We start from the raw sequence: 13,246 nt of genomic DNA on the forward strand, positions 1-13,246 counted from the left end.
CCTTTATAGACATAAAATATGTGCTCAGCCTCACCAGTCTCTTCAGTGTTAAATCACGAGCTGACCACCTGTCTTTAGCAGTCTATCAGTGGCCACTGGAATTAACATTTATTTACCTAATCATAGTGATCACTGTCTTTTACTAGTAAGTATAAAATTTGGCAGCAGCAAATTGTGGCAGAATTATAGAACATGCATATGATACATTTTGATGGACCATTGTACACTCTTTGCATGCATCCAAGCATGTTCATAAGTGCATTGACCCATAGAGACCCCAACTAGTCTGGGGGAGTGAGCAGGATCAGAGCTATTAATCAACAGTTGAGCTCAAACCCTCCTGATGAGGGCTTAGCTGATGTAGTGAAAGTCATCTAATTAACAGTCAACACTATTTCTCTAACTGCTTAAAGCCCCAGGAGTCAAAGGCTTCAGGTTCCATAATTATATAAGTATAAACGTAGCAGAGTCTTTCTATAAACGAATAAAATTCCATTTACACAAAGCTATCGGTTTATTCCACAAGTGCAGTTATTGGAGAACTTGCCAGGTGCTAAAAATAATAACTTCAGCATTTAATGCATAACAGGACTGGGTGTTTAAAACACAGTTGAAGGTATTTTAATGTCAGCTTCTTTTATCTTAATGTTTTGTGTTCACAAACAAAACTAAGTCAGATTTCAGAGATAATGCCATTCATTAATTTATGATATCTGTGTGTGTATGTTACAGGGATGGTGATTAAAGATGATCTTTTAAGGTAAGGACTTTTTCATTGATTTCTTCAAGTATCAAATGACTTATGATTATTCCTCTTGGCCAAAGTTTTTATAACACACCTTCTCACTTGGCCAGAGAAAAACTCCACAATAGACAACTGATCTGAACTATTCTTTTATTCAGTGGTTAACCCCCTCTTAGGAAACAATGTGTGGTTTGGCAGTTCACCCGTCACAGTGTAGAACCTGAGCCCTCTTCAAAGTGCAACAGGGGAGATGATGACAAGATGATTCTGAAGCCCCTTTTCACCAGTTCACCACATGCAAAGCTAGAGTTTCATCAGAACAGTGTGTGGAGGAGGAAAAGCTCCCTGATATCACAGATATCACACCACTTCCCTGCCTACATGAAACCCTATCATGTCATTGAATGTTTTCAGTGTCTGGGTTACAACACTCAGGAATAATGATGAGCAGTGTGGGACGCCACTGGTCAGACAGGTAAATTCACAGAAAAATCTGCAACCATCTGCTCCAGCATCTGTGGTTCTGAAGATTCCTATCACTGTGAATGGGAAGAGAGGTTGAGTTAGAAGACAGTGGCAAACAGATAGCTAGATAGATAGACAGACAGACAGACAGACAGACAGACAGACAGACAGATAGATAGATAGATAGATAGATAGATAGATAGATAGATAGATAGATATTATGATATCGTGTCGGGTTTTCTTTTCCAAGATTATTCAAAAAGTGGACCTGGGGCTTAGATGTTTTTAATCAAAGAGGCTTCTCGGGTTTTCAAAATGGGCACTACGTTAACTGCTGTAAAGAATATGACCTTAACTACAGCATGAAAAGAAAATGTTTGGAAAGTTAATATATGGTGATGCCCAAACCTCAGAAACATCTATTTTTTTGAGAGAGACTGTGAAATTTATATTTTAGATGCATTCTTCAGTATCCTGGTGTCAAAGAGAATACATAATGGTGTGAATATGTACTTGAGAAAACATCCAAACATCCAAAAATGAGAACTTAATGAGAATTTTGATACACAGCTACACATCTAGACGAGGGACCATTTTGCAGCTGATCCACCAAAAGCAGTGTTTACAGTTTTTACTGCACTTACAGAAACATTTACCACCAACTTTATTGAGATCCTGAGCAAATGACTGCATTACTGAACAGACACAAAAAAAGGGGACAAAGAGATACTGATTCATCTAAAAACTTTTTGTGTCATCATCATCTCGCTTGTAATTATATTGGATTCCATAGCAGTCTGTGGCCAGACATAACTGTATGTTTAGTTGGCAACGGCACCCACCTGCAGCAATTCTGGTAAATATTGAATTTGATTAAGTATGACTTTGTCTGTCCAGCAGGTCATTTCAGAGCACATATGCAGGAATTTCACCTTGGCTTCCTTTCATTCCATCTGTGTTAGGCTGAGAATGAGTGCATTCCTGGATGACTAAATCCAAGCCTCCCTGTTGAGTGGGCTGTCTATAAGTGTGTATAAACAATGGCAGTAGATATCCATCAAATATAGGAGAGCAGCAGGCAGCTGAGAGTTAACCGTTGGTGTTGCTGGGTGTATCCAGATGATTGACAGAGGCTTGAATTGGATAGGAATGCAGTTAGGCACACCACTGCGCCTCACACTGATAGAAATGAATGCTAAATCCTAGGCTAGCTATACCTACACCTGTGTGTATAAGGAGACCTAAACTGAGCCTAAAATGGTGGCCAGGAGCAGCAGTTATGCTGTGCTTACTGTGTCTTTCATGATGATTTTTTGTGAGTTGTCATTTATTCATACCTGCATATTAACCCACTGCACCATAAACAAGTGTCCAATATTTAAGTGAGTTTATAAGGTTTTAAGGCTCCACATTTGGATGTCTATACAGTATATATTTATAATTAACCTGTATATGTACACATAGTCAACGCTGGGAACTATGTTACTGCTATATGTCTTGCTACTCATAGCGTGGCCATTCTAAATTGTTTGATTATTTGTTTTGATCAGTTTCCCTAAGCACACAACTATCACTAATGCCTGAAGGAAAATTATACCAGCTGTTCCCAGAGCGTTGATACAAGCACATTGTTTTTACTATTGTCTCTATGGAAAAATATGTAGGTCATTAGAAGTACATACCTAGCAAACCAGTGAAAATAGATGATTTTAAATACACAGTTTAGTGATGGACTTGATGTTTAAATATGCAGTAGAGCCAAGAAATTCTCCTGAAATGAAGAACATAAACATTGGCACAGTCTCAGTGTATACCTCACTGGGTGATGACACTCTTTGGCATGCAAGAGAGATTTCATACCTCAAAAAAGTTGTCCGTTTCATCATCACTTCATTAAGCTTAAACTACATATAAATTGGATTTCAAGGACTTGTGCAAGTACTGGCCCCCTACTGCACAACACTGATGCTGTAGCAGTCATCTATTATAAAAATACAAATGTGTAGAATGTAATTACCAGACCTAGCAACACAAAAAAATCTAACAAATATCATATTACATATATATATTGAGATCATTTTTCAAAATGTGGTCCACCAACAATTAAAGGTCTAATACAAAATGATCATAGCATGTGCAGAGTGTATGGTCTAAACAAAAAATGTAGAGAGATGCTTTAATTTGGGAGATGTAACATTTAAAGACCAATCTCATTGATATCAGTCCTTTGGAAGTCACGCTGTTGTCAACTAATGCACAGTCTCTTAGATAAATTCATCTGATTTTTGATCAATAACTTTAGGATGAAAGTAAAATGCACCTTCAATAAAGACAGTTTAATGAAAATGTTTCGAATTTCTACCACTGCTGACACTGAATGGTTCACTTTATATGTTTGAAGTTTATTCGTTTTGGTGAAAATGTGTTTGTAACTGATAAATTAGATTCTGGATGAAAAAAATATGAATAACACCTTAGGGCAATGTTTATTTTTAAATGGAGCTACTCCTCAATGCGAAAACAAAACCTCTTAATGTTTTGATACTTCTGCTTAATACTCAGTGTTTTAAAAGTAAGAGAATGAATAGCTTTTTTGTGAGGTGAACTTTCTAGAGAAAAGGGTGACTACTGAAAGGGATGAAAGTTGGGGGCCATCATCTCCATGTTTATGACTAGGCTAATATGTAAATTCACAACTAAGAATAGGATACAGCACCATCTTGTGGTCAGGCTATGGAAATTGCGGTGCCTGCTCAACTGCATCTGAGCTAATACAAACTGTGAATCAACACTACTGTCAACTAATACTGCATAAATGCCTATCCCCATAGTGGACAGATAAATAAAAAAAGTCTTAATCACTCCGAGCATTTGTCAAAAGCTTTATTCACATTTGTAGTAGAAAAGCAAAAGAAAAACTGGTACTCTTCTCAAGTGTCAATTATAATATGCAGTATGATCGTAGTTTGTGATAATCTGTTTTTATGCTAAAAATGTTATGATAAGCAGTGTTTAAAAACATATGATATTTGTAACAGATATATGGTAAAATGACAGAAAAGAGGAGCAAAGCAGAATAAAAAACAGGTTCTCAGGGATCAATAAAACAAAGTTGTTTTCATTCTAAACTGACGGGAGAATATAAATGGTTTATTGCAGAATGGCACGTGGACTGTATCATATCATGGCTTGTAAATATCTCGGATCTGTCACGTCAGGCACTAGACAGCGGCTGGTAGTTTCCAATATCGTCATAGTCACTTTCGGGAGAGTCCTGAACAGGGTCCGGGCTGACTGGAGAGTACAGCTCAGAGTCCTCTCCACTGCTATACCCATTAGTCGCTGCTGATAATGAGAACCAAAACAAAGAATTTACAATCTCACTCTGCTGAGCAGACTTATAACACTCAAAAATATATATAGCCTATATATCATTAGTGAACCATACACATCTTCACAGAAATATTTGAAAGGGGCGCACAACCATTCTAGAATTCTCAACAAGTTTTGGCATGAAAATCATTCATCAAAATACAAGCCACTGTTTTCAAGCTAGGATCATCTAGACTGTCACAGCTACTTTGGTTTGAGGTATACTTTTCGTGTGAAAAAAAAAAAAAACTAACCACAAACCAGATTTAGAGCTGGTGTCATCTATATTCCGTCAAATGTCTATGTGTAACAACTTAGGGGCATGTCACGTCAGTGCATAGAATGGAAGGGAATCAAGACCAAACAAACATTCTTAACTATGAACAAACAAAATGCAAGAATAACTTTTCAAATATTCTACTGTATGCAGATGAGAAGCAGAAAAGCAAAATGAAAAGCAGTGAAAGCAGGAACGGTTTGACACCTTGATCAAAGTGGTTTACGGATGCAAATGGGTGACCGACGTTGTAATCTTGGTTTTGACCCTCGGTGTGCTGCAGGAAGTGGTCTGTATTTTCAGCCTGACAGAGTGGAACTACATAAGAAAACGAGGTGAATGACCTTTCATTTCAAAGTCTTATATGTGGTATATGGTCACAATACCATCCACATCTGAGTCAAATGATCTAAAATGGTACCCTGTCTGAATCATAGTAATGGCAGTGAAGGAAAAAAAAACACATTCTGTCATTTTCACAGGAATTATTCAGTATTTTTCATTCACTTTAGAAATGAACACAAATCTGTATCTGAGTTTGATTAGTAATTAACCAATGCGTGAATGGGACAGAGCAAAAGTACTAAAACCTTGATCATCAGCATTTGTCCCTGTGTTCTCATAACATTCTCCAGAGGATGTGCTAGATGAGTCAAATGAGTCAACTGCATGGAAAAAAAGACACATTCACATTATCTTGATCTCTAATTGTACTCATGTCTTTGACATTTATTGAGAACTGTGCATGGCAATTCTTACCACTTGGAGAGACAGATGGGATCTTTCTGATCTGCTGGTAGTCATCAGGAACATGGAGCATGCCTAAATTGTTTCACAAAAAAGAAGAGTTGATATAAATATTTTAACTAAATAATCCCTCTATATTTTTAACCTTCATGTCTGAATTATTATATAACATATAAGCAACGCTGAGAACATCTCATGTCCAATAGCTACCAAACATGATTAAAAATTACATTGGCTCTTTAAGTCATCATGTCTGATCTAAAGCAGTACAGCTCTCATAAATATTATTGGACTGTTTAGGGTAATAGTAAGAAAAGGGTGGGCATTTGTCCCTCTGGAGAGTCAAAAGGAGGTTTTTTTTGTATGGATCTATACAGACACCTCATTCAAAAAATGGTCCCAAGGAGTTGTGATATTACACTAAGTTGTGTTAGATTAGGACTGAAATGAAATCCCATGAGAGTGCAGACCTCCAGGTGGAAAACTTGCCAACCAGGAGTCTCTACTCACCCTCTTCAGTCACACTGTCCAGGTTTGAGTTTTTCAGTACGGGAACTCGACCTTCTGCACTGTATCGTAAAGAGTCTAAGAGTGTGGACGACAGGAATGTTCTAACGTTAAAGCATTCTAACATTGTCAAGAGGCATATTTGATTCTTCAAATAAATATAACCCAAGATTGTTCTCTAAATTTCAAAAATCAGAGTATGCCTACATTTAGGGAGGTTTGGTGCACAGGTTATATAATCTATGCGAAACAATTCTGTTCATGCAGAGGAACCAATTCTCTCAACTTCTACATTTGCATAAATTTTATTTAAGCAATTAACTATTTAAGTACTGCAATGCAAAGGAGGGTGCACGTTTCTTCATAACCTATATGACCTAATCTTTATATGTAATACTTGTAAGGTGCCTGTGTCATACCTGTATATTGATAATAACCCAAGAATCAATGCAAACTCACTCCGGAAAGTGGACAGGGGCTGAGCTGGGTCTGAACAGTAATCATTCTGCTCCTGGTCTGTGTCATATGTGGTACTTTCAACACTACTCTGGGTCCAGAAACTTTGGGGATTTGATACGCCTTGCACTGTGTAATGGGTAAAATAAAAATACAGTGTATTACACAACAAGGGTAATTCTACAATGCCGTCAACATACTTCAGTATGCTGATGTAAAGCTGAAAGGATAAGACAAGTAGCATTAAGCTAATAATGTACTATAAAGACCAAATAAAGACCAAAAAGACTTGTGTACACTGACCGTTATATTCAGTAGTGTTACTGGTCATTTTGATGATATTGACAGATTCCTGGTAATTATTTTCTTGTGCAGGAAGGTTGCTTTGCAGTTCAGTATACGCTGGCGGGACAAACAGCTCTGCAAATGAAAATGTTAAAGCCTCTTTTGAAAATAAAATCATTATTAGCTAACAGAAACATTAACAAGAGAAATCAACTGATGCTGTTGCATAAAAAATCAGTTCCTAATATTTTTTTTATGTTACAGTACAGCATTTATAAAACATCAAACTCATGCAGAAACTCTGCATGAGTTTATACTCACGCTGTTTCCTCCTATTGCTGAAGCAGCGAACTACATTAACAATGAGTGCTATTAGGAGAAGGCCAGACAGCACAAAGCAGCCTAGCAGCTCTGGAGACAAGGAGAACCCAAATAACCCGCGTGTTGGCGCGTCTGTGATCCCTAAGACTTTGGAATATGTTAAAAACATCAGAAGCAAACATGTCAGGGGAACAGGAAAGGTCAGAGATATCACATTAGCTTGTAATAAGATAAGATGGGGTGTTTTGTGTCATTTACTATATGATGAGGAGTATAAGGGGCATATGAGGAGCATGATGTAAAAGCGTAACACAACTTCTACAATGAGATTAATGGTCTCATATACATAATGCCTTCAAATAAACTTTATTTTTTTAATATGCACAGGTTTTCATAGATGGGTATAAATATTACAGTTTGTACAAGAGTAATATTTGACTTCATAATACAGTGAACAGATAGAGCCCTGGGTGACTAACCTTCGGTCACAGCCAGTGTAGTTGGTCCTGAAGTAACAGCTGATGGGAGAGGCAGTCCCTGTGAATCTGTGAGAGAGACCGAGAGAGAAAGAGAGAGAGAGAGAGAGAGAGAGAGAGAGAGAAAGCGAGAGAGAGAGAGAGAGAGAGAAAGAGAGAGCAAATCACATTTGCATGTTATTCTGAACATATTTAAACACTGTAATTAGCAGCATTGTGTGCAAGACTTGTAAAAAATTTCAAAAGTGTCTTACAGAATATATTTTCAATACAAATTTTTGGAAAGTGTGCCCTTACTAATGATCATTACTTACCATTGCAGATTAGTCCAGCTGCATGAGTGCCAATGCAGGCATAGGCTGGGTTGGCATACTCAGTACATTCCCATAGGTGTTTGTGTTCCTTTTTACAGAGGTACCACCAGAGTGTTCCATTGTTGTGATGGAAGTGTGATGGAAAACCAGTAAACCTTGATGGTGTCCCACATTTTAACATGGTACATGCCATGGTCGCCTCTTGTATTGCCCAAGAGGAGTCACAAATTGTGCCCCAGGTTCCATTCCGATGGATCTCAACTCTGCCAGAGCAGCGGTCCAGACCACCTGTTAGTCTCAAAGCTTTGAACTCTGAAGGATTACAGGCGACATGATAAAGATGTCAGAGAAACAGATTCAGATAGATAGACAGGTAGACAGATAGATAGATAGATAGATAGATAGATAGATAGATAGATAGATAGATAGAGAGAGAGAGAGAGAGAGAGAGAGAGAGAGAGGGAGGGGGAGAGAGAGAGAAAGACAGATAATATAAATACACAAAAAATAACATGTATCTTAATTGCTATAATTTAGATTAATTTAGATGATGTGATTTATTGGTTGATTGAATCCTAACAGTATGTCAATCCCATTACATTTCCCTTTACCAAAGTCCTCAGAAAGTTGACCAAGGGCTTTGATGTTTTTAAACAAAGAAGCTTCTCTCATTATCAAAATGAGCACCACATCAGCTGCTCTAAAGAATATGACCTGAACTACAGCATAAAAAGAAAAGAAAAGTTGGTGGCACCCAAACATCAGAGACATTTCATTTTTGAGCTAGACTGTAAAATTGATTTTTTTAGATGCATTCTTCAGTGTACCCTGGTGTCATAGAGAATACATAATGGTGTGAATATGTACTTGAGAAAACAGTGAAAAAGATTAAAAAATAAGAATCTGATGAGAATTTTCATACATAGATGCTTATCTAGGCCAGATATCATTTTGCAGCTGATCCACTAGCATGCTCTGTTTTTACTGTTCTTACTGAAACATTAACCACGAACTGTCTCATGTACCTGAACACACGACTGCAGCATCCTCTTTGTGGCCACAGTCATGACCCTCTTCTAGGGCAGGGCATTCCCACAGGTTTCTCTCTGTGCCTGTGCAATTAAGTTCATCCAAGAAGATAGGGCCTTTGCCTTGACCAAAAGGCCCTCCCTGTCCAGACACAGACAAGGCATAACCACAGCCCAGCTGGGCGCATACAACGTCAGCATCCTGCTTCTCCCAACCATCATCACACACCGTGCCCCATTGCCCTGCTTTCCACAGCTCCACACGACCTGCACATCTATGGCTGCCACCAACCAGGCGGACCGCATTGTTTCCTGTGGTGACAGATTCATGAACTAGTTGGTTGAGTTCAGTAATACTTTACACTGATAAAATGTCATTTTCCAGCAAATAATAGTCAGTTGTGACAACTGAGATATTAAGAATGTGTGACTGATCTTTGCACAGATAATGTGCATGTTGTTGTGAGTATTAAAGCTTACAGACTGAAACTGACCTTTTCTAGCTTTTATTCGGGAATAACATCAGACATGCACCCACACACGCCAGGCACACACAAGTGCATACGCATACATGCCCATGCACACACACACGCACACGCACACGCACACGCACACGCACACGCACACGCACCTGAAACATGACTAAACAGTTCTCAGAACATACTGTGACTAGTCTGTTTGAGTTACAGTTTCCAGCAGAGAGGAAAAAGATTCCCAATCGTATGAGCCCTAATGATCACTCACTGAGCAATCTGTTTTGTGACTTACCACAGGTACCTCCTTGTAGGACGTGGCACGTAGTATTTACGATGTCTGTGCAGTTTCTCAAGCGAGAGTTGTGGTAGGTACAACCAGAAAGACAAGTGTCACCAACTAATGACCTGTTTGTAATGAGATTAAGAATCTCTCCACAACCCATACTCCGACAGATCTCCCCAGCCAGTCTGTTTGTAGACTCCTCCGTTAAAATAACTCTGGAATCCATTTTAACAGACCTGAGACTCCAGGAACATGTTTTAGTCTGCTCAATTACATGAGGAGCATCTGCCAACAGACAGAAGAGCTTGTCAGAGCACTGGGAATTTCATATAATACTTAATACCTCTTTTTTTTTATTCATACTAAGGTCATGTATACCAAACACGCCCATTCCCATCATGTCCTTATTCTAATACTCTTAGCAAATAAAAAGTTCTATGACAATTCTCAAGGTTGACGTCTGTGTTTCTTGATACATGCACTATAATTTGTAATGTAATTCTTACACATCGCCACATACTCCTCAAAGTTGTTATATAGGTTAACACTATACTTTTAACTGTAGCATATTACTATACAGTACATTAAATGTACTCTGTACTGTACATTTAATGATAGCATGGTACTTCACAGCTTCCCACTTATCTTTTTTTTGTTTCTGGATACTCTGAAAAAAGTACGCACCTGCTTGGTTTATGCTCATGGTACACAACAACTGTTCATAAAAATACAGTGTAATAAGCCTTTCCCCCATAAATATTCGATGAGACAGGTGTTCTGTTCTTACCACAGAGAACATGAGACAGGACTGTACAAGTACTCTCCACCACTTCAGTACAATTGGTTATTTCAGGGTTATGGTAGAAGCAGCCAGTGAGACAGGTACTATTAGGTGGTGCTCTGTTCTCCTTGCGTGAGAGCATGTGTCCACAGCCAAGAGCCTGGCAGACCTGACTGATGAGACTGTCAGTGGACTCAACGGAGAGTGTAACTGTCTCGTTCTCACCGTGAGAAGACATCAAAGTCCAGGAACATGGTTCAGAGAGCTCCTTAATGACAGGTCCAGCCATCACTGACAAAAGAAGAACAGAAAGAAAATGAGGGTAAAAATGTCATGTATTACTCACACGGTGAAGAAGGGTCACCATGTAAGAAACAGGTATTTAAATATATCTGAAGGAATTCCTCAAGAAGAGAAATATATATGTAAATATATTTTTATGTATATATGGTTATAAAGTTAAAATTCACTAAGTACCTTAATTTGATAAAGGTAATAAATTTGTCTCTGCGTTCAAGAGGCAGAAATCAAAATTCACTGAGTTAGCACCTTGATTCGATCTAGGAAATAAGTTTACCTCTTGCTCTCAAGCCAAGCAAACTAATGGCATTTTTGCATTTTACAGCGTGTATTGGAGGGAATGTTGTTTAATTTTTAAATGGGCAAATGCTGACATGTTTTTGATTTGATCTTTATCTTAGCTATAGGTCTTCAAGGTTTGAAAACATCTGAGTCAGTCATTTCTGAAAAATGGAATAGCTTTTTCTAAAATGAGTATTAGGTGGAAAACACATTGATATCACTGCACCCATTTGAAACATTTGTGTAGTGTCTGCTATTGTGGTGATCATAAAGGTTATTGTTGAGAAATGTTTGCACCTGCAACAGCTACAAAGCGAGTATAACACAAAACACCCACTGCCACATCCTGTGTCACAGTTTGAACTTTGAGAAATATTGTGCTTCCATACCACATTGCACCAGAAGTATGCCTGTTAGACTTTTTCAAGTTTCTTTTAATAATGGTTGAGAAAGATCACTGATATATGAAAAATACATTAAGCTGTAAAAAACAAATCAGTACATACCTACAGCACAGAAAATCATTCTGAATATCAGTGGAAATTCATAAAAGTAATATAAAAAGCTGTTAGGAATGTGTTTAGGGGTAATATTTTGAACTACTTCAAAAATGGCCAGAAAAAAATACGGTAAGTCAAACTTAGAGGGGTACAACTTAAATAAAAGAAACTAGGTCTTGAAAAAATCACTCCATCACACAGAACAGTTGTTTTCAAGGAGATCCTGAACAATTTTGACTAACCACTCGTACAGTTCACAAGTTGTGCCACAAGTGTAGAACATGGCAAAATGTGTGACATGCTTTCTTGAATCAGAGAAATTTTATAACATTATGTGAGTCATATGAAAATGTGGAGAATATGCCAAATACAAATAAAGAATTTTACAGTACCTGATCATTTTGTAATGTAAGAGAGAGATTTGTCAAATAAAAACATTCATCACTAAATCAAATCAGGGATATAACACACACAAACACACAAAGGTTTATACCTTTTCTTTGTTTCCGGCACACACAAGAAAATCTTAAATAAAAATGTGAGATCTGAAGCACGAAGCACGTACCTTTACAGAAACGAAAAGCCAGAAGCACAGTCATGATTTTGACTATCTCCATTCTCTTTCTGCTCAGACCCAGCAGCTATAACATCTGAGAACAATGCATTGTAAGAGACAGAGACGCAGGAGAAATTCTATCACGAGATCTGTCTAAGCAAACTCTCATACAGTGTGTGGCCTCTTCAGCCACCAAGTTCCTCTCTAGTACCATGTGACTGCTCGCAATATGGAAGTATATTCGTTTTACAGAACCAGGTATCCTGATCACTAACATAAGAGAACAAAGTGAATTATATTTATTTAAAATAAACATATGTACGCAGATGCACTTCAGTCCAGCTGTTAGTCCTAGTGGGCATGCTGGATTAAATATGTATTTTATCCATCTAACACTAAAGATGAGATAGACTTTTCACAATGGCTTCAGGGAAGATTTTTTTTTTTTCTGAGGCCTAACTGCAACACTGAACCATAACAAGAGGCAGAGATAACATATAGTTTTTCTTTACATGTTTATTTACCCTTGAAAACATGAACAAATAGGTTTCAGTGTCAAAACTGTGCTGAGAACAGAAATTGTTCGCAGAGCTCATATCTGATAGTAATTTATTAAAGCTAATATCAGTTGCAAACTATCTTGGTCTTACTAATTGACGACAATGAGTTTAAACAATTTTCAAGAACACTAACACAACTAAACATATTTTTTCCGCTCCCTTCTCAAAATTCCGTCCGTTTCTCGACGTTCAAGTAGTTTTTAAAACTTAGTTGAAAATGCAGGCTTCATGCAGCGGACAAAGGGGTGGTGTGCTGATGGCATGGATAAGAACTGCATCAATCTTCCATGGAAATGATCTGTTTTTTCAAGTCAGACACATCACTGTGTTTCAGATCACTTTCAAGGCAGAAAGCAAAACTAACGTATTGTATTGATTTGCATATACTGATTTGCTTGCCTCCTACTTCTTCATATAGTGGGTTGAACAGTATCAATGCACCAAGTCATTTCGTATGACAGAAAGTTTAGCAAGCTAGAGTGACCGTGCCAAATGCCAACTGGAGAGGCGGGGGG

General features: G+C 37.9%; 1 protein-coding gene across 1 annotated transcript; it reads right to left on the reverse strand.

Annotated features, from left to right (window-relative positions):
* Positions 1 to 4,424: 4,424 nt before the first annotated feature.
* LOC115824750 (scavenger receptor cysteine-rich type 1 protein M130-like) lies at positions 4,425 to 12,214 on the reverse strand. Its single transcript, XM_030788504.1, has 10 exons — positions 12,181 to 12,214; positions 10,540 to 10,824; positions 8,991 to 9,305; positions 7,966 to 8,277; positions 6,873 to 6,989; positions 6,573 to 6,692; positions 6,117 to 6,191; positions 5,619 to 5,681; positions 5,450 to 5,524; positions 4,425 to 4,555 (listed from the first exon to the last, which is right to left on the reverse strand). Exons 1-10 carry the CDS (start codon positions 12,212 to 12,214, stop codon positions 4,425 to 4,427), a joined length of 1,527 nt encoding a protein of 508 aa, XP_030644364.1.
* Positions 12,215 to 13,246: the final 1,032 nt, after the last annotated feature.

The sequence above is a fragment of the Chanos chanos genome, chromosome 12 (assembly GCF_902362185.1).
Source record: "Chanos chanos chromosome 12, fChaCha1.1, whole genome shotgun sequence".
In the NCBI taxonomy this organism is placed as follows: domain Eukaryota; kingdom Metazoa; phylum Chordata; class Actinopteri; order Gonorynchiformes; family Chanidae; genus Chanos; species Chanos chanos.